Source organism: Schistocerca gregaria, chromosome 5 (assembly GCF_023897955.1).
Source record: "Schistocerca gregaria isolate iqSchGreg1 chromosome 5, iqSchGreg1.2, whole genome shotgun sequence".
In the NCBI taxonomy this organism is placed as follows: domain Eukaryota; kingdom Metazoa; phylum Arthropoda; class Insecta; order Orthoptera; family Acrididae; genus Schistocerca; species Schistocerca gregaria.
The window spans coordinates 257,535,314-257,558,121 of NC_064924.1; the positions used below are offsets into that span (position 1 = coordinate 257,535,314).

Consider the following 22,808-nt stretch of genomic DNA (forward strand, 5'->3'; position numbering starts at 1 on the left):
GATGAATGATCAGAACTGTCTTTAAGGACTGTGAGAAAATTTTAACTTTTGACCAACATTGAATCGATAAGTGTGTGCATTTCATTTCTTTGTCATAGTAATTATGAAAAATTTTATCAAATCATTATTGGCCACTGCCCAAAACAATTTGTAAAAATTTTTTGTGGGGAGCGTGGGGGCTATGTAAGTAGGCTATTTAGGTTTTCTTATTGGTAACGCCGCTTAGCGCTCGGTATGAAAAATCACTGGCTGTACTGTCCGCAGTCTGTGTTTAGTTTGCATTGTTGTCTGCCATTGTAGTGTCGGGCAATGGCAGCTGGATGCTAACAGCGCGTAGCGTTGGCAGTTGGAGGTGAGCCGCCAGCAGTGGTGGATGTGGGGAGAGAGATGGCGGAGTTTTGAAATTTGTAGGAATTGGTGTTATGAACCGCTATATATATTATGACTAGTGAGGTAAATACATTGTTTGTTCTCTATTAAAATCTTTCATTTGCTAACTATGCCTATCAGTAGTTAGTGCCTTTAGTAGTTTGAATCTTTTATTTAGCTGGCAGTAGTGGCGCTCGATGTATTGCAGTAGCTTGAGTAACGAAGATTTTTGTGAGGTAAGTGATTTGTGAAACGTATAGGTTAATGTTAGTCAGGGCCATTCTTTCGTAGGGATTTTTGGAAGTCAGATTGCGTTGCGCTAAAAAATATTGTGTGTCAGTTTAAGCACAGTGTATAATTGTTCTTAGGGGACGTTTCAAAACGACTCAAAGAGATCTTCAGTTGCACGTAGCAGGCGTGTGTTCACCTTGTAGGCGTAATTTCAAAAGGAGTGATGGATTATTTAATCTCGCAACGTTTAATTTATTTTATCTTCCTCGTATAGTCTAATACCGTTGCCTTCGAAATTCTAACTTTTTCAAGCTATTCCACGGTGACGTTAAGAGTGAGGTATCTAGCTCCCTGCCTGTTTGAGGATCAGGTTTTGCTCTATGTGTGTGAGTCACTATTTATTTTAGTTAAGCCAGAGCCGATGACCCGTAATATCAGCAGATACGTCGTCCATTGAGTCAGATTCGGTGACAAATACCACAGTATTATTAATATCAAAACAGAAATACTGTAGTATTATGAATATCTAACCAGTTCCACAACAGTTATACTAATTTTCATATGAATATTGTGACAGCCTAGAGGCGACGTTTGTGTGAAACAACCAGGAAATATATTGCGGATAAAATGCACTCACTGCAAGAAGCTACATAGAAATCCTGTCCCAAGCTTATTTAGGCGAATTTCTTCCTGTTACTTTGGCTTCTGTCATTAGCTGCCTGAAAATCGAAAACCTCATTCGTTGTATGACCGGCGATTAACTTCCTGGAGTGTGATTCTTGAGTTTCTCCCAGCGTATTTGATAATCAAAATATCCACGGGTGTACTGCCGGTCTATAGTGTCCAACGGGCCAGTTGGACACTCTAGGCCGGCAGTACACCCGTGGATATTTTGATTAACTTCCTGGAGTGATTCAGAATTACCTGCGAATTTCATGTGATATTTCCTACTTATTTACAATGAATAGTTTGAAGGATTTCCACTTAAGGTCATACGTTGGGTTATGGAAGCTGTTTTGTTTCCAGAGTGGTAGTTCTCTGCAGAATATACAACTAATCTCATATTTTACAGTGCGAATTATCTGTATCATGAATCACTATGGCAATGATATAATACACGACGTAATATTTGCTCGCTGTCTCACCTCTTAGCGCATGACGAGCTTCCATATCGAAAATCGGGAAGGACATCTTAATAAATATTTAAGAAATTGCGATATTGCACCCTCTGTACAACATTTTTTGTGCCAATACAGACGTGATGTTTAGTGTTTTATGATATACTATTTGATTAACGAGTGCCATTGAATACTTTAAATGGATTTGGGCCTTTTCTCACTGACGGGTGTAAGCATTTTCGTCAGTGTCACGAAATGCTTCTTAGCCCTGTTACCTACATCTACAAGACAACACTGCAAATCACACTAAGCGCCCAGAAGTGGGTTATTCGAACGACATTCAGACTGTCTCACTATCCACTCTCTCATAACGTGTGAGAACAATGAACACTTGAATCGTTCCGTACGAGCTCCGTTTTCTCTTATTTTATTACGATGATCCTTTCTCTCTGTAACGATTGGCGACACTAAAATGTATTCGCATTCAGAGGAGAAAATAGGCGATTCAAATTTCATGAAAAGATTCGCCCCAACGAAATACGTAATTTTTTTAATGATTGCTACCCTAGCTCACTTGTTGTATCCATGACAGTCTCGCCCCTACTTCACGATAAACAAAACGAACTGCCCTTCCTTGAACTTTTTCGGTGTTCTCCGTCAATTATATCTGGGCAGGATCCCGTGCCGCACGGCAACACACTAGGAGATGGCGAGCAAGCGTAGTGTAGGCAGTCTCTTGAGTAGACTGTTGCTGCGTTTTGCCAATAAAACACCATCTTTGGTTTGCCTTCCCCACAACATTACCCCTGAGCTCGTTCCAGTTTGAAGTGTATGTAACTGCATTTCCTAGGTGTTTATTTGTAGTAACAGGCCTTAGATTTGTGTGATTTTCCGTATAAACTATATTTAACAGATTAGTTTCAATACTAGCGTGGATGATCTCACCCTTATCTTTATTCAGAGTCATTTGCCACTTTTCGCACAATGTAAGTTATTTTACAGTTGGTTTTGATATTCTGATGACTTTACTAGACGTCAAATGACGGTCACTTGCAAACAAACTAACAGAGCTTGTGTCCTAAATCATTTATACAGGGTGTTACAAAAAGGTACGGCCAAACTTTCAGGAAACATTCCTCACACACAAATAAAGAAAAGATGATATGTGGACATGTGTCCGGAAACGCTTAATTTCCATGTTAGAGCTCATTTTAGTTTCGTCCACCTACGCTCAATAGAGCACGTTATCATAATTTCATACGGGATAGTCTACGTGTGCTGCTAGAACATGTGCCTTTACGACGCAACATGTGGTTCATGCGCGATGGAGCTCCTGCACATTTCAGTCGAAGTGTTCGTACGGTTCTCAACAGCAGATTCACTGACCGATAGATCGGTTGAGGCGGACCAATTCCATGGCCTCCACGCTCTCCTGACCTCAACCCTCTTGACTTTCATTTATGGGGGCATTTGAAAGCTCTTGTCTACACAACCCCGGTACCAAATGTAGAGACTCTTCCTGATCGTACTGTGGACGGCTGAGATACAATACGCCTTTCTCCAGGGCTGCATCAGCGAATCAGGGACTCCATGCGACGGAGGGTGGATGCATGTATCCTCGCTAACGGAGGACATTTTGAACATTTCCTGCAACAAAGTGTTTGAAGTCACGCTGGTACGTTCTGTTGCTAAGTGTTTCCATTCCATGATTAATGTGATTTGAAGAGAAGTAATAAAATGAGCTCTAACATGGAAAGTAAGAGTTTCCGGACACATGCCTACATAACATATTTTCTTTCTTTGTGTGTGAGGAATGTTTCCTGAAAGTTTGGCCGTACCTTTTTGAAACACCCTGTATAGAGTAGGAATAACAGGATGCCTGTAACACTTCCTTGCCGTACGCTAGATATCACTTCTGCTTTATTCGCTGACTTTCCGTCGATTACTACATACTGAGACAGTTCTGAGAGGAAATTATGAATCCGGTCGCACAACTGGGCTAATACTTCATAGACACCGAATTTTATTTTAAGTCTCTTCAGAGGAACGGTGTCAGAAACATCCTGGAAATCTGGAAACTTGGAAACAATTTGAGATCCCCTGTCGATAACACTCATTACTTCCTTCGAATAAAGAGCTAAAAGTTTTTGGCAAGAACGGTATCTTCTGAATCCATCCTGACTTTTTCTATATAGATGGTTACCTTCAAGGTAATTCACAAGGTTCGAATTCATTATGTGTTCCGAAATACTACTGGAAATCCACGTCAGTGGTGTGGCTGTATAATTCATCCGATTACATCCATCACATTTCTTGTGTATTGGTGTGACCTATATAACTTTCCAATCTTTGAATTCGAGTCTTTCCTCGAGCGATCGGTTCTATATGGTTCGCCTGTTGTACCAGCTTACTCTCAAAGGAACCTAGTGGGTATAATATCTGGACCGGAATAATTGCCTCTATTAAGTTTTTCAGAATAAATTAGTGTTGACTGCGAAATTACTTTATGTTAATGACGTGTTTCACGATTTTGGTGCATCAGCAGATTGTGTAAAAGCAACTGGATATTTAACCCACTAGCGGTAAACCATATAAAATGGAAAATGGACGTAACAGTAAATGCACATGTCTTATACTTTATGACGAATGGGTTACGTATCGAGCTTCTTTCACCCAATCTGATAGTGTTCCTAAAGGGTGAAAGGTGTCATTGATATGAAATAATTTTGCAACCAAGACTGATATTATTCTGATATAATTTGAGACTGGTTGCTCAAGTACCTTGCCACAATAAAATGGAATAATCTTTATTAAGTGATTTAAGCCCTTTCGCTACACCGATGATGTCTACATCTAAGTTACTCATGTTGACAGCTGTTCTTCATTCGAATTATGAAATATTTACTTCGTTTTCTTTTGTAAAGCAATTTCAGGAAACTGTGTAAAGCAACTCTACAGTTGTGGCTCTGTCATTTGTAATATTGCCACTGGTATCATGAAGTTACTGATTGTGTCTTGCCGGTGGTGTACTTTATATATGACCAGACTCTATGACTTCAGTTGAAGAAAGACCTCATCGAAGTCAAAAGGGTGCAAAATGTTGCCAATGTTTGAAATTTTGCGAGGTTGGTATTATGGATACTCATTATTCGTGAAGGTCCTCCGTCACAAGGTTATCACAGTAAAAAGTAATTAATTTTTACAGACCAGTGCCATATTTTATAGCGTCTTCGCTGACATATTGAATATGAGTGATAAACACAAGAGAGAAATTAATAATCAACAGCATATTGTCACACATTACCTGAAACAATCTGTGATGATCAAGCAGTTTTTTGACTTCACGCCGGTAGAAAACTACTATTTCGGAGATAACTATGTCATGAATCCATGTTTAATGTGTACAGTAAGCCGTATTGCCCACTTGAAAACGACCAAAAGGGGGAAATTGCAATAACTTATATTTCATAAACAACAATCAGTGGTGAGCATTGAAGAATTTCACGAGTCTTTGAACCCACGGCAAATACAATAATGATTAAACACCTTCTTTGTGGCACCAGATGCATATCGATACGTGATGAAAACTCATTCCGATTTTTGATTCAAATATGATTGTTAAGTCTAATTTTTGGATAACACACAATGGCTCACATACCCACCTGAGCATTCTGGTTTTTCTTATTTTCTTTAATCGTTTGAGGCAATTAGAATTATTGCTTTGAAAGCACTCACGATTCCCTCCACATCTTTCCCATGCCTTGCTTCTGCTTTATCTCTAACGGCGTCGATGTTTAATACTAATCATGGTCCTACTTGAAAAGCTAAAACCATTTTCTGACGTTATTTCTTAGCTGTACTTTCTCTCATACTAAAAACACAGATGATTCCAGATGACTCTGTTACCTGCAACTCTCTATAAAATCGAACAAAATGCCACAATTGTTTGTGTTTTTTCTGTTTCACACTCTATTCTCTAACGCTTAAACAACGATCGTTACAATACTTACCATCGTCCAACGACTGTTCTTCCCTGTAGACATCATCATCATCACTGAACAATCAGGTGGTGGTGCTGCAGTCCCCAAGAGAGCAAATTTGTACGTCGTGAATATACAGCTTCATTCAAGAATTCATACAGAATAAACGACATACTATTTATCCTCCACCTATGTTAAGCCCGCAGAGATATACTGAGGAATCTGAAATTTCTTTATTTCTTTGAAAAATTCCAACTTACAAGGTATTTATTGTTTTAATGTGTGTTTCCTTGTTGGCGCTTTCCCTTCCCGTAAACTGTTTCTAGTTCTAACTCTATAAATGGCGTTGTTTTCGGTTCACTTGTAGCAGTCTGCCACACGCCACACGCCAACGATTAAAAATGTGGGATCCACATCGCGTTAAACAGTCTCTGTCGCTCCATTATGGCCACGGGACATCGGCTGGTACGTATTTCTGGATTCAAAAAACTTTACGAATAGCCGTATATTTTGGGTTATATTATTTTATAAATCAAATGTTACCAGTTTCGGCAACTCAATATTGCCATTTTCAGGCCCCATATGCTTTCTTCGTATTAACAAGCTTATCGTATGTTGCTATAAAACTGGAGCTATGGTCCCGGCGGAGGTTCGAGTCCTTCCTCGGGCATGGGGGCATGGATGTGTGTGTTTGTCCTTAGGATAATTTAGGTTAAGTAGTATGTAAGCTTAGGGACTGATGACCTTAGCAGGTAAGTCCCATAAGACTTCACACGCACAAAATAGGAGCTGTATATTGGATGTAAAACATGAATCAGTTGCATAACTGGAACCATAAATCCGAACCGCTATGCTACTCACTCATATGAAACACGAATCAGTTGCATAATGGTTCGCATTTACTGTTCCAGTTTTGTGGCACAATACGATAACCTTGTTAATACGAAAAAAGCATATGGGGCCTGAAGATGGCAATATTGAGTTGCCGCAACTGGTAGCATTTGATATATTAAATAAAATAACCCAAAATACACGTCTGTTGGTAAAGTTTTTTGAATCACGAAATGCCGTTAAACAGGTTGTCTAACTCTTGTTTGTATGTTATGATAGGCAATATTACCTACTAACTTCAGTACTTCTTATCGGAAAGCGTTCTTTATGTGAACTACAGTATTCATACTAACCGTATTTGTCTGATTCGGTAACATGATGACGAAGTGAGCGTTGTTCCCAGATTTCTGGAAACGTTCAGTCTTTATTTCACACTTCATAAGAAAAATACTCCCTCACCCCCCCCCCCCCCCCCCCCCCTTGCACTCCACCCCAAATTCTGTGAACGATTGTAAGGTAAGACAGATTATAAAATGTGTAAATGTGGATATTTTTTGGATTTTACTTTTCTCAAGACATGTGGGAAGAAAGAAAATTAACATTTGAAGGAAACCGATTTTATTAACAGTAAATTTTCAAACAATGTGATTTGTGTGTTTTAGAAAGTTACTGAAACCTAATCTTACAACAGATAGGAATTTTCACATTTTCTTCTGTGATGAGATGTTGAATATGACGTGGCCGGACAATCAGACACGCAGTCAGAGGTGAGTAGGGCTGCGGTGAAGAGGCTGCGCTCAGAAGGTGACGCCGCGCTGCTTCCAGGTGTCGGCGTGCTTCTTGGAGAACTCTCCAGTGGGGTCGTACTTGGCCTTCATCTGGGCCCACTCCTCGGGGTAGTTCTCCGTCATGTGCTTGATGACCTTGACGCCGTTCTCCACCTGCTTAGGCGAGCAGTCATTGCAACCCGTCTCCACCAACCTGGGCAGCACCTCTGCACAAAATGAATAAAAACGATTTTATCGTTAAGTTATTGTACAGATTAATTAGATGGGATGTGACCTACTTCCAGAGCACTGCAAGAGTGATCAATTGAAACAGGTATTCCGTAACGTACCTTCGAGGGAAAGATTTTCAAGGGCATACCGTCTAAGTTTCTATAAGCACAGTGATTTTCAACGTCCAAATCTCAGTTACATTTGTAGAGAAGAGCTGTACTGTTATCTATGCCTCGAAGCTCTCAGTTTCTTTCCAGAACTTACACAAAGAGAGTAAATGCACAGACATAAATAATTTTGGTAAAATGCTAATTCTTACTAAAATCGAGCTATTATATTCGCTGAGGTATCAGTCTAGAACCAAAGGAAATTAAATGTGCCAGGATAACAAATATACGAGAGTTATTCGGAAAGTATGGATCGATCGGTCGCGAAATGGAAACCACAGTGAATATCCGATGAATATTTGCACAGGTGTATTGGGCAGTGTCTCTAGTATACCCGTCGATCACATTACGTTGTGTTTCTAGTTCTGAGCACGCAGGGAGCACATAAAGATACCTAGAACAATAGTGTTTCCCGCCAAGTACTTGAGGCTGGTGAGAATTTTTGCCTGAAGCTATGCAACCAACATTTCATAACTATTATGCGTTTTCTTCTTCCAGACAATTTCAGCCACATTTTGCTGGGGCAACGAATATGCTCCTGCGTCGTTTTCAATTGGAAATATTTGATTACGCACAATACAGCCCGTAATGGTCTCCCTCTGAGTGTCATCTCTGCTCACATGAAGTGCTGGGTTTGAAGACAACATTTTGGCACAGACATCGAGCTGTAGGCCAGCGTAGAGAATTGGCGGAAAGCGCTGGGGGCTGCCTTCTATAACTACACTATTGCAAGTTGGTACAACGCTACGACAAACGTCTAACTCGGATCGGCGACTATGGAGATAAGTAGCTGGAAGGTGTAGCTAACTATTGCAAATAAACCAGTTTTGATTTTCACAGTGGTTTCCATTTCACGAGACAGGAAATAACTGTCTGCTGTGTATATCTTCCTCCAGATGGTGCAGTATCCCTGAAATACAAAATTGTAGGATGTAAGATCCGCCAGTTATGCAGAACACCGTTTTTCCGAAATCCCAAACGTGTTTCAACACCACAGTGCCATCGTCAGTGGGTTTCCGTTTTATTTAATCTGTAATATGAACAGAGTGAATCCATGTATGGAAGTGAAACATGGACGATAAATAGTTTGGACAAGAAGAGAATAGAAGCTTTCGAAATGTGGTGCTACAGAAGAATGCTGAAGATTAGATGGGTAGATCACACAACTAATGAGGAGATATTGAATAGAATTGGGGAGAAGAGGTGTATGTGGCACCACTTGACAAGAAGAAGGGACCGGTTGGCAGGACATGTTCTGAGGCATCAAGGTATCATAAATTCAGGATCTTAGGGCAGCGTGGAGTGTAAAAATCGTAGAGGGAGAGCAAGAGATGAATACACTAAGCAGATTCAGAAGGATGTAGGTAGCAGTACGTACTGGGAGATGAAGAAGCTTGCACAGGTTAGAGTAGCATTGAGAGCTGCAACAAACCAGTCTCAGGACTGAAGACCACAACAACAACAGACATGAACAGATTTACTAAATGATTACAAAATTATATGGATATCTAGTTCAAACAATAATTCGTTTCTGTTTGTTAATACCTTTACCCTTGGTGTGCGTGACCTATCAAAACCAATTGTTTATTATTTATTACAGGTAGCTTGTCATCTGCAATAAAACGATGCAGATGAGAAATTTTGTTGGGAGTTAACCTATCATCTAAACGAAAAATATTTAGCGCCTATATTCGTATTTACTTACGATTTCGTGTGGCAAGCCCTCGGTCGTAAACGCACTTTGCACATCACCAAAACACAGTGTAATTGTGTTTGTTGTGTGTCCCAGCCCAGTCAGTGTTCATTTGTTCACCAGTGAGTTCGGCGCCAGCACACACACACACACACACACACACACACACACACAAGGACACACACATAAAGATAAAATGTAAACAAAATTCAAATTTGGCGTCGATCTCACTGGTGAACAAATGAACACAAGTAGTGTTGAAAAATCATGCACACCAAGTGTAAAGTTATTAACAAAAAGGAACCAAGTCTTGTTTGAACCAAATATCTACATAATTTGGTCATCATTTACTAAAAATGTTCACATAACACATTAAATAAACCGGAAACCCACTGATGATGGAATAGTAGTGCTGAAACATGTTTGGAAAGTTGGAAAAAACGGTGTTTGCATAACTGGCCGTCCTTACATCGTACAATTTTAACTGCAAACACGGTAAACACTTGGAGAAACAAATCCAAATATAATACATATGAAGAGGTTAACACAAAGTACACTCGTTTATTGTCTGGCTCCTGGCTCAATTCATGAACTTTAAGTGATAGCTCGTCACTTCTTCCGGTAAAGTCTCAATGTCTTGTATTTTCCAGCACCATGCACTCGATACCTACCAGACGCTGTTCAGTCTCGCGGTGTGCAATGGTCATTTTTTGTCTGGAAATCAACAAGAAGTTGAGTTCCAACAAACTGTGAGGGTGGGAGAGAAGGTGTAGCTCTGGTAGGAAGTAAGAACGACATACAGCCAGCAACAGCCTCTGTCATTTGCATAAAAAGTTAATGCTTACAGTTCGCAGCTCGTGGTCGTGCGGTAGCGTTCTCGCTTCCCGGGCCCGGGTTCCCGGGTTCGATTCCCGACGGGGTCAGGTATTTTCTCTGCCGCGTGATGACTGGGTGTTGTGTGATGTCCTTACGTTAGTTAGGTTTAAGTAGTTCTATATTCTAGGGGACTGATGACGATAGATATTAAGTCCCATAGTGCTCAAAGCCATTTGAACCACTTAATTCTTATAAACAAATGCACACAATAAACTGACGCAGCTCTATCTGATGCTACTGAAGAGCGAAGACTATACGAATAGAGAGGGCTAGAGACATCAGGATCAATGTGATTATCTTTCTTACGCCGCTCTTCAATGTTGGTTCGGCTCTTCTGTCGATGGCATTTCCCGTGGAAACAGGTATCTGCGTGGTGTGATTCCTTAGGATTGGTGCTGCGACGTAAGTAATTGGGTAGAGGTCCTCGCGGGATGAGCGGCTCACATTCCTCCAATCCCACAGTATCTCAGCAAGCACGTACAGTTATAAACCCTCAGTTTATCACTGAAAACTTCCGTTTTATCAAGGCTGCAATTTCAGACAGCTTATCTTCGTGTACGATCTTTCGTTGCACGTTGCGGTTTTGTTTGTTTTCGTTTTATGGTTGCAGGAATCATGTTAGTCGTTGGTAGTTTTTTTTTTTTTTTTTAATTCTGTGATACTGGCATTTCCTTACGAGGTCAATCGATAGAATGATAATGTGTCTACTTAGAGACTGGGAAACGTAATTGTAGTATGTTGCTCTCCGTTAATATGGTAACTGATAAAAATACTACATCTTTAAATACGACAAAAACACAATTTTGAAAAATTTGAAAAGAAAAGGGGGCAAAACTGGAAAGTACTGAAGCTTGTAACTCAGGGGAAAATGTATGGATTAACAGATTAATAAATACACACTACTGGCCATTAAAATTGCTACACCACGAAGATGACGTGCTACAGACGCGAAATTTAACCGACAGGAAGAAGATGCTGTTATATGCAAATGATTAGCTTTTCAGAGCATTCACACAAGGTTGGCGCCGTGGTGACACCTTCAACGTGCAGGCATGACGAAAGTTTCCAACCGATTTCTCACACACAAACAGCAGGTGACCGGCGTTGCCTGCTGAAACGTTATTGTGATGCCTCGGGTAAGGAGAAGAAATACGTACCACCACGTTTCCGACTTTGACAAAGGTCGGATTGTAGCCTATCGCGATACCGGTTTATCGCGTTGGTCGAGATCCAAGGATTGTTAACAGAATATGGAATCGCTTGGTTCAGTAGGGTAATATGGAACGCCGTGTTGGATCCCAACGGCATTGTATCACTAACAGTGGAGATGACAGGCATCTTATCCTCACTGCTGTAACGGATTGTGCAGCCACGTCTCGATCCCTGAGTCAAGAGATGGGGACGTTTGCAAGACAACAACCATCTGCACGAACAGTTCGACGACGCTTGTAGCAGCATGGACTATCAGCTCGGAGACCATGGCTGCGGTTACCCTTTACATTGAATCACTGTCAGGAGCGCCTGCGATGGAGTACTCAACGACGTTCCTGGGTGCACAAATGGCAAAACGTCATTTTCTCAGATGAATCCAGGTTTTGTTTAAAGCATCATGATGGTCTCATCCATGTTTGGCGACACATTGCAAGCGTATATTCGTCATCGCCATACTGCCGTATCACGCTGTGCGACGGTATGGGGTGCCATTGGTTACACGTCATGGCCCCTCTTGTTCACATTGACGGCACTTTGAACAATGTACATTACATTTAAGATGTGTTACGACCTGTGGCTCTACCCTTCATTCGATCCCTGCGAAACCCTACATTTCAGCAGGATAATGCATGACCAAATGTTGCAGGTCCTGTACGGGCGTTTTTGGGTACAGAAAATGTTCGACTGCAGCCCTGGCCAGCACGATCTTCAGCTCTTTCACCAATTGAAAACGTCTGGTCAATGGTGGCCGAGCAAGTGGCTCGTCACAATTCGCCAGTCACTACTCTTGATGAACTGTGGTATCTTGTTGAAGCTGCATGTTCAGCTGTACCTGTACACGCCATCCAAGTTCTGTTTGACTCAATGCCCAGGCGTATAATCGTCGTTATTACGGCCAGAGGTGGTTGTTGTGGGTACTGATTTCTCAGGATCTGTGCACCCAAACTGCGTGAAAATGTAATCACATGTCATTTCTAGTGTAACAATTTTTGTCCAATGAATACCCGTTTATGATCTGCATTTCTTTTTGGTGTAGCAATTTTAATGGCCAGTAGTGTACATGGTCCAGTCAACAGTAATGACATCACCACCTTTATTTAGCGTCATCGAGCAGTAATTATTCACATACATCAAGTGACAGCACAAGCAGTGGAGGCTGTATAAGGCGTGTTGGGAGAACGTGGAAAAATGGCGCAATACAAAACCGGAGCCGAAGCAACTGTGGTGCACCCAGAGCCTTAGATCTCAAGGGTGAATGACGGTGGCGGAGATGTCTACTTACGAGAAGAATTACGACTCAACTCAGTTACTCAACTGACAGCCCAGATGAACCAAGGGGCTACCAACAGTCTCCTCAACTACCGTTCAGCAGGGCAGGACAGGGTAGATACGTGGTTCATGTATCCACGTTGATTGCTATTCATCAGCGACATGAGCTGGAATTTGCACGTCACTACGCAATGGACGTTAACGGTGTGGTGACAGGTGGCATTTAGGGAATAATCACGTTTAATGATGCATCTGACTGATAGCCGTTGGCGTGAACGTCAATACTTGGGGACCACGTTCACGCAGTTCTCTACTCGATGGTATCTACCATGAGGACAGTGCAACGTGCCGCACAGCTGACAGTGTGTCTGGTCTGAAGGGCGCCAGGATTTAAATCCAATCGAGAATCTGTGGGACCACCTCGATCGAGCTGTTTGCATCACGTAGCCTCAACCGAAAATACTAGCGCAGCTGGTCACTGAAGTTAGTAGTTGGCATGGCTCCACATGCCTCTGTACCTTCCAGAACTCACTGCTCTCTTCCTGCACGTCTCCGCTGCAAAAGGTGGTTATTCAGGCTTTTGACAAACCGTGACATTAATCTGATTGGATACTCACGTGTTAAAGCGTTACGTATTCGTGTTTAAGATAATTATATGAGGACTGTGTGATTTATTGGTACCCACAAGGAATGAGGTCTTGCTCAAGACAGCAGCATATCGTTATTTTTCCACAAACTGCGATTGCGCTATGGATATTTTCGTGGCCGTAAGTATTTGAGAGAGTGAGGATGACGTCGGTTTTCAAGGCCAATCCGTGGCACGAATATCGGCAAGGTGGGGTGGCTTGATGACACATCCATCAAGTAGTGAAGCAGTGTTGGACAGATGACAGAACCAAAGGAGCAACGATAATGCCTTTCGGCAAGGAGGGAAGGGTGGTGGGGTGCAGCAGACGAATTCAGCTTAATGTTTGGAGCGCGTGGGAAGTAGTTACATAACATGTAAGTTGTGACATCTAAATAAGAAAGGCATTATCAGCAACAAATTCTCAACGAAGTTCTCAGGAATTCAACACGTATTGCACAAAAATAAATGTCTTCAACTTTTGTAGTCCTGTCTTCCTCAGTTGCGTGTAATTTACGGTATGTTGATAATTTTTACTTATTAACCGTCTGGCCGCTGATGATGCCTTGCAGAAAATAAAGGCGAAACGCGTATGGCACTAAAATTGTGTTTTATTCAGTTGCTGTCAGACGGTCCTTAAGTAAAAATTATCAACCTACCGTAAAAAATAAATATCTCTCTTTTGGAATATAACCGCTTCGGTACCGAGATACTGTTTTTGTGTTGCTTTTGTTCTTTCTCCCAGCACCTTGTGGTCAATTTAAGATACGTATTCTCTCCTTCAGAACCACTAATAAATATGTTTTTGTTATAAGTAAGTCGTATGATCAGGAAGCTTACCAAACCGTTAATTATAAATCTAGAGATCTGTTTCTCGTCACGAAACCATAAGAGCGACTGATTTGTACGCGAGCTGCGAACTTATAATTTCTCGTTACATACAACTGAAATGACCTCGTATTAGACTGACAGAGTATCGTTTCGGAGCAAATGAGAATATGGTGTATTGTTAATATTTTGTTCGTGTAAAGTGTTCAGCGTAGTTCAATAACAAAAACTTCGCCGAACATCGAAAATTTGGTGACGTGCGCAGGAAATGTATTTTCATAAACTGTGCGTTCATCACCTCAATAATTTGTTGCCGCAAATAAAAATTACGAAAAAACATAGTGCATCTCCCCCATAGGACACTAATGCCACATACGCATATGCAATAAATAATTTGTGAGTTTGTTGCTGATACTACACGTTTTTCTGCTTTGCTATGTTTGTTATAAGAATTATGTTGTATTTAACCACATTTAAAGGGAGCTGCCAATCTTTCAACAAAGTTTAAATTTTAGTCGTTTAACCCTGAACTTACTTACCATCGTCCAACGACGGCACTTCTCTGCACACATCATCATCACTGAACAATCAGGTGCTGGAGCTGCTGTCCCCAACAGAACAGATTTGTTCGTAGTGAACATACAACTTCTTTCAAGCATTCATTCGGAATAAATGGTGTCTTATTTATCTTCCACCAATGTTAAGCACTCTGAGATATACTGAGGAATCTGAAATTTCGTTGTTTCTTTGAAAAATTCCAACTTATAATGTATTTATTGTTTTATGTGTTTCCTTGTTGGCACTTTCCCTTCCCGTAAACTGTTTCTAACTCTAACTCTATAAATGGCGTTGTTTTTGGTTCACTTGTAGCAGTCTGGCACACGCCACACGCCAATGATTACGAACAGCTGTATATTTTGGGTTCTTTTATTTTATAAATCAAATGTTATCATTTTCGGCAACTCAATATTGCTATCTTCAGGCCTCATACGCTTTCTTCGTATTAACAAGCTTATCGTATGGTGCTTTAAAACTGGAGCTGTGGTCCCAGCGGTGGTTCGAGTCCTCCCTCGGGATGGGTGTGTGTGTATGTCTTTAGTATAATTTAGGTTAAGTAGTGTGCAAGCTTAGGGACTGATGACCTTACCAGCTAGGTCCCATAAGATATCACACACACAAAACTGGAGCTGTAAACCAAAACCGTTATGCAACTGATTCATGTGAAACATGAATCAGTTGCATAATTTAGACGGCATAACTGGAACCTTAAATCCGAACCGTTATGCTACTAATTCATATGAAACACGGATAAGTTGCATAATGGTTCGGATTTACGCTTCCAGTTTTATGGCACCATACGATAAGCTTGTTAGTACGATAAAAGTGTATGGGGCCTGAAGATGGTAATATTTAGTTGCCTAAACTGGCAGCATTTGATATATAAAATAAAATAACCCAAAATACACGGCTGTTGGTAAGGTTTTTTGAGTCGTGAAATGCCCTTAAACTGGTCAACTCTTGTTTGTACCTACTAAGTTCAGTACTTCTTATCGGAAAGCGTTCTTTATCTGAACTAGAGTATTCATACTAACCGTATTTGTCTGATTCGGTAACATGATGACGAAGTGAGCGTTGTTCCAACATGTCTGGAAACGTTCAGTCTTTGTTTCACACTTCATAAGAAAAATTCTCCCCTCCCCTCCCCTGCCCACCACCCCAAATTTTGTGAAAGATTGTAAGGTTAGTTTCTACAAGTACAGTGATTTTCAACGTACAAATCTCAGTTACATTTTTAGAGAAGAGCTGTACTGCTATCTGTGTCTCCCAACTCTCAGAATTTACAGAAAGAGAGTAAATGTAGAGACAGAAAATCATTTTGGTAAAATGCTAATTCTTACAAAAATCGAGCTCTTACATTCGTTGACGTATCATTCTAGAACCAAAGGAAAATAAAAGTGTCAGGATAACAAATATACGACGATTGTTCGGAAAGCTAGGAACGATCGGTCCCGAAATGGAAACCACAGTGAAAATCCAATGAAGTTTTGCACGGGTGTGTTGGGCAGTGTCTCTAGTACGCATTACGTTGTTTTTTTTAGTTCTGAGCACACAGGGAGCACATATAAATACCTAGAAAAACAGTGTCTCCCGCCAAGTACGAAGGGCTGGTGAGAAATTTCGTCTGAAGCTATGCAACCAACATTTCATAACTGTTATGCGTTTTCTTCTTCCAGAAAATTTCAGCCGCATTTTGCTGGGGCAACGAATATGCTCCTGCGTCGTTTTCAATTGGAAATGTTTGATAAACCACAATACAGCCCGTAATGGTGTCCCTCAGAGTTTCATCTCTGCTCACATGAACTGCTGGCTTTGAAGACAACATTTTGGCACAGACATCGAGTTGTAGGCCAGCGTAGATAATTGGCGGAAAGCGCTGGGGGCTGCCTTCTATAACGATGGTATTGCAAGTTGGTACAACGCTACGACAATCGTCTAACTCGGATCGGTGACTATGGAGATAAGTAGCTGGAAGTTGTAGCTAACTATTTCAAATAAACCAGTTTTGATTTTCACTGTGGTTTCCATTTCCCGACCCAGGAAATAACTGTCTGCGGTGTGTATCTTCCTCCAGATGGTGCAGTATCCCTGACATACAGAATTGTCGGATGAAAGGTCCGCCAGTTATGCAAAACACCGGTTTTTCCAAATTCCCAAACGTGTTTCATCACCACAACGCCATCATCAGTGGGTTTCCATTTTATTTAATCTGCAATGCTAACATTTTTACTAAATGATTACAAAATTATATGGATATTTAGTTCAAACTTTTTTTTAAATACCCTTACACTTGGAATCACTTCCGTTGCAAAGACTCCCCATTTCACTCACAAAAGGTACGCCACGTAAAAGACAACACAAACAGCTAAGAACCGTACAGAAAACACACAGACACACACACATACACACACACACAGAGAGAGAGAGAGAGAGAGAGAGAGAGAGAGAGAGAGAGATGAAATATAAAAAAATTCAAATTTGGAGTCGAACTCGCTGGTGAACAAATGAACACAAGTGGTGTTGAAAAATCATGCACACCAAGTGTAAAGGTATTAACAAAAAGGAACAAATTATTGTTTGAATAAATATACATATAATTTTGTCATCATTTGGTGAAAATGTTCACATTACAGCTTAAATAAACAGGAAACCCACTGATGATGGCACAGTGGTGCTGAAACATGTTTGGGAACTTGGAAAAAAACTGTGTTTTGCACAACTGGCCGACCTTACATGCTACAGTTTTAACTGCCAACACGGTAAATACATGGAGCTGCAAATTGAAATATAATACATATGAAGAGGTTAACATAAAGAATACTCGTTTATTGTCTGGCTCCTCTCTCAATTCATAAACTTTGAGTGATAGCTCGTCTCGTCTTCCCGTAAAGTCAGAGTGTCTTGTATTTTCTTGCATAAGTGATCGGTCTATTCGACTAAATGAAAGATTGTCTGCTTTCTGCCTTATTTAAGAAGCATATTTAGTGTTCTGTAATGCATGTTTGTTTTGTGAACATTGCGTTATCTATTGATTCCAGACAGGTTAATACACTCCTGGAAATTGAAATAAGAACACCGTGAATTCATTGTCCCAGGAAGGGGAAACTTTATTGACACATTCCTGGGGTCAGATACATCACATGATCACACTGACAGAACCACAGGCACATAGACACAGGCATCAGAGCATGCACAATGTCGGCACTAGTACAGTGTATATCCACCTTTCGCAGCAATGTAGGCTGCTATTCTCCCATGGAGACGATCGTAGAGATGCTGGATGTAGTCCTGTGGAACGGCTTGCCATGCCATTTCCACCTGGCGCCTCAGTTGGACCAGCGTTCGTGCTGGACGTGCAGACCCCGTGAGACGACGCTTCATCCAGTCCCAAACATGCTCAATGGCGGACAGATCCGGAGATCTTGCTGGCCAGGGTAGTTGACTTACACCTTCTAGAGCAAGTTGGGTAGCACGGGATACATGCGGACGTACACTGTCCTGTTGGAACAGCAAGTTCCCTTGCCGGTCTAGGAATGGTAGAACGATGGGTTCGATGACGTTTTGGATGTACCGTGCACTATTCAGTGTCCCCTCGACGATCACCAGAGGTGTACGGCCAGTGTAGGAGATGGCTCCCCACACCATGATGCCGGGTGTTGGCCCTGTGTGCCTCGGTCGTATGCAGTCCTGATTGTGGCGCTCACCTGCACGGCGCCAAACACGCATACGACCATCATTGGCACCAAGGCAGAAGCGACTCTCATCGCTGAAGACGACACGTCTCCATTCGTCCCTCCATTCACGCCTGTCGCGACACCACTGGAGGCGGGCTGCACGATGTTGGGGCGTGAGCGGAAGACGGCCTAACGGTGTGCGGGACCGTAGCCCAGCTTCATGGAGACGGTTGCGACTGGTCCTCGTCGATACCCCAGGAGCAACAGTGTCCCTAATTTGCTGGGAAGTGGCGGTGCGGTCCCCTACGGCACTGAGTAGGATCCTACGGTCTTGGCGTGCATCCGTGCGTCGCTGCGGTCCGGTCCCAGGTCGACGGGCACGTGCACCTTCCGCCGACCACTGGCGACAACATCGATGTACTGTGGAGACCTCACGCCCCACGTGTTGAGCAATTCGGCGGTACGTCCACCCGGCCTCCCGCATGCCCACTATACGCCCTCGCTCAAAGTCCGTCAACTTCACATACGGTTCACGTCCACGCTGTCGCGGCATGCTACCAGTGTTAAAGACTGCGATGGAGCTCCGTATGCCACGGCAAACTGGCTGACACTGACGGCGGCGGCGCACAAATGCTGCAGAGCTAGCGCCATTCGACGGCCAACACCGCGGTTCCTGGTGTGTCCGCTGTGCCGTGCGTGTGATCATTGCTTGAACAGCCCTCTCGCAGTGTCCGGAGCAAGTATGGTGGGTCTGACACACCGGTGTCAATGTGTTCTTTTTTCCATTTCCAGGAGTGTATTTCGTTCTTTCTTATTCTCTTCCTCTTAGATAAGAACAAATTTTTAGAGTCCAAGTTTCGTAACGCTAAAGTACTGTTCGGTTCTACATACAATTATGCGATTTTATTTATCCAACTTGTGACGTCCTGGAGTTGTCCTTAGTTGGCTGCGCACACCAGTTTGTCCGATTATCGGCGTTTCAGAGTACATTACAATCGAGCAGTTCACTTTCACTCTTTCACTTCTGTATTTAATTATGCTTTTCTGTTTGTGTTGTGGGGTCAGCAAGTAGACAGAAAAGACCTCCAGTATTTGGAGAGACCACTGTGTGACTTGTGGAGTTACTGATTTGGAGGAGATATTGATCGAGCTCCTGCCACTTCCAGCAGACGCAATGACTTTAATTTTTCGAAGAAGGTATTCTAACAACAATGATTAATTTAAATACCTACTAACACATAAAAGAGATCTAACTTAGATAAGTTTGTTCGGAACCATTAGAGGGTGAAGCCTGGTTACAACAAGACGATGCTACAACTTACACCTCTTAACGTTCTCAAGAGATTTTCAGAGACTTATTTCCTGGACTTCTTCTCTCTTCGTGAGCATACATCACCTGGCCCTTAAGGTCATCCGATGCGACTTTTCTCCTTTGAGAACAGTTAAATGCTCAATGTACAAACACCGCCCCACAACACGGCTAACAAGTAAAGAGATAATTACCTAATACGTGGCTACCATTCTATCGAAAACGACACGAAGAACTACGGACACCTTCCTATAAAGGCTTCGTGGATGCATCAACAATGGAGGACGCCACTTACTGGATATAATTTTTAAAATTAACGAACGCAAAATGGCATAGTATTTGTGATTCACAAACAAAAGTATTTGCTCTGTATTATCCCATTTAAAAAATGGGATATCTTTTTGATGGACCATGTTGTTTGATATTCGTACGTGGGTACGTCTGTTATTGTGTGTGGTGGGGACTGTGCAGTGACAAAGGGGAATTTTTTGAGGAGGGAATCTGAAATATTGAATTTTTTTTTTCTCATTTTAAGTGTCTGTAGTGGGGGACGGGGTTATCGTTTGGTCTGGCTATGGCCTACATATTTACTTTTTTTTATTGTTTTTCGTTGCTAAACAGATAAGTGACTTGTTACTTTGACTGATTTAGTCAGTTATTTCTTCCACGTTCATTGCATCTTCTTTCTGTATGTGAACGTTCCCTTCTAATATTAGCAGAATCCAGTTGTGATTGTTTATTCAAATTTTAAAAAATAAAAAAAGGAAACAGTGTTTACTATTCCCTCTTATCAAAATTCCCCTTGTTCCCAGAGCACGCTCTCGTACGCGCAATAAACACATGCACAATTAAACGAATTGCAAAACGTACAGCTACACGTGGAAACACTATGTACAGTCAACACATCCAGTCTACAGTGAAACAGCGAAGACGGAGTGTTCGAGTCTCAAGTCTTCGGAAGCGCAAAAATCGGACTTTCTGGTGTACGCAGCGCAACAATTCGAGGACGACACATTTGAGATATTAAAATCACAAAATCGTAAGGAAGCAAATAACGTTCGAAACTTGCACTGCGAAACGTTGTTCCTTACATAAAAATAAGAGAACAAGAAAGAAACTGTCTATAACAAAATATTTTGAATCTTTACACAGTGTGGTCAGAACAGTCTAAAAAGCTTGTAAGGGCGTTCCAGTGGAGGTTGTTCTAAGAAATACCAGTTAAGAAAAAAAATTCGATACGTTGCGCAGTTTCCGAGTTATTCAGGATTTGATGTTAGCCTATCCTGTCACTGAGGCTCAAGGTCATGCACTCGCGAGAGATAAAATGCAGTACTTACACTGTCATCTCTGGGTCAGTGACTTACCAATTGTTTAAATGCTCACTACCAGTTAAAATGTACCTTTCTCGGAAGCGATAAGTGTAAGTCAGTTGAGCAAATGCTACGTCACTTCAAAAATGATTCAAATGGCTCTAAGCACTATGGGACTCTGAGGTCATCAGTCCCCTAGGCTTAGAATTACTTAAACCTAACTAACCTAAGAACATCACACACATCCATGCCCGAGGCAAGATTCCAACCTGCGAACGTAGCTGCAGCGCGGTTCCGGACTGAAGCGCTGACGGCTACGTTTCTTCGATTTGAAGAAATCAAACGAAGAACACAGTCTCTGGGAGGCTCTTTGAATTTCCTCGCGAGATGACCTGATTGGCTAACTTCGAAGCTAAGTAACGTAGAAACCGCGCAAGGTATAGAAATTTTTTCTTTGAGATTATTCCTCTACAGAAGCTCTCCTGTATGACCTCAGCAAGCTTTTCAGACTGTTTCTGAAGACCCTGTTTAACGAAATTGTTATATACGGAATACAAACATGCATGCAGGCCACTGAAGACCACGGTAGATGTTTCATAAATAAAAAGAAGCGAAACACATATGGCGCAAAACAAAAAACCTTTCGTTTAGTTGCACTAGACGGATCACGTCTCCAGGCGCATACAAGCAACTAAGGAACGACGAAATACATAAAAATTACTGTCTTCAATTTTATTTCAACAAAATGTGACTAAAACTGCTGGACTATAATTGTCAAGTTTTAATGCCTGGCATGTGAGCAACCCACAAGAGCGCCTTATGTATGGAATACACTGTGCGTCTGGGACAAGTAAGTATAGTAAACGATTCGTAACTGCGTCTTGGGAATGACAGTTCATATGGGCTATGATAAAAGTCGTAGCATAACTAGTTCTCGGAAACACGCAGTATTATTTGAACATCAGCCTACACCGTACACACCACTATTACAGTGTTAAAAATAGGATCCTAAATACTAGGAGAACGCCAATTAAACGTTTGTTAATACAATACAAATGTATCCTTTATTTCACTGTTTCAACTGCACGTTTTACGAGACTCAGAAATAAATATGCAACTGACACGATAGACCAAAGGAGAAGGTTAAATTTTGTACACACGAAACCACTAGTGGAGAATTTATTTGGTAATAATCTGTCAGTGCATTGATTCTCATAGGGTGTGTCGCCATTGTAGCTCACCATATCAGCATGATACGGCCTTAGTTGCTGGAATTATTGGCAGTGAACGGGCAGCTTTATGGGCGCTGTAGTAGCTCCCTTCCTTCTGTCCTTTCCAAAGTAACGCTGATAATTTTCACCCAGTACGTGACTAACCTTGTGAAAGCTATTTGACGGCAACATATGTCTACTCAAGCCGAGGAACTCACAGACAAAACCTCCACAACTAGCCATTCCAGTGAGTTGTGAACCAACACTTTGTCATTTTTATGCTATTAACTAATATCAGTGCATCGTTGTACGTACTAATCAAATGGATCTTAGAAAGCCAGATAAGCCAACAGAGATATTTAAAAAAAACACTGAAATGGTAAAATCTTCTGTTTATGTGAACCTCCGGATGTATAAACAATCCCTTTGAAGCCAAACAAACAGTTGTTATCCCATGCAGTACATTGGGACATCAGACCGTGAGGACAAGAGCGTTTAGTCAAAGTACCTGTCTTGCACAGACTACTAAAATGTATTATTATACACGTT

General features: G+C 41.6%; 1 protein-coding gene across 1 annotated transcript in view; it reads right to left on the reverse strand.

Annotated features, from left to right (window-relative positions):
- Positions 1-7,130: 7,130 nt before the first annotated feature.
- LOC126273066 (ejaculatory bulb-specific protein 3-like) overlaps positions 7,131-22,808 on the reverse strand; it is a 28,897-nt gene continuing 13,219 nt past the window's right edge. Inside the window, exon 2 of the mRNA XM_049976472.1 lies at positions 7,131-7,523. Coding sequence (XP_049832429.1) covers positions 7,327-7,523 — 197 coding nt within the window. The 3' untranslated portion in view covers positions 7,131-7,326. The remainder of the gene's footprint in view (positions 7,524-22,808) is intronic.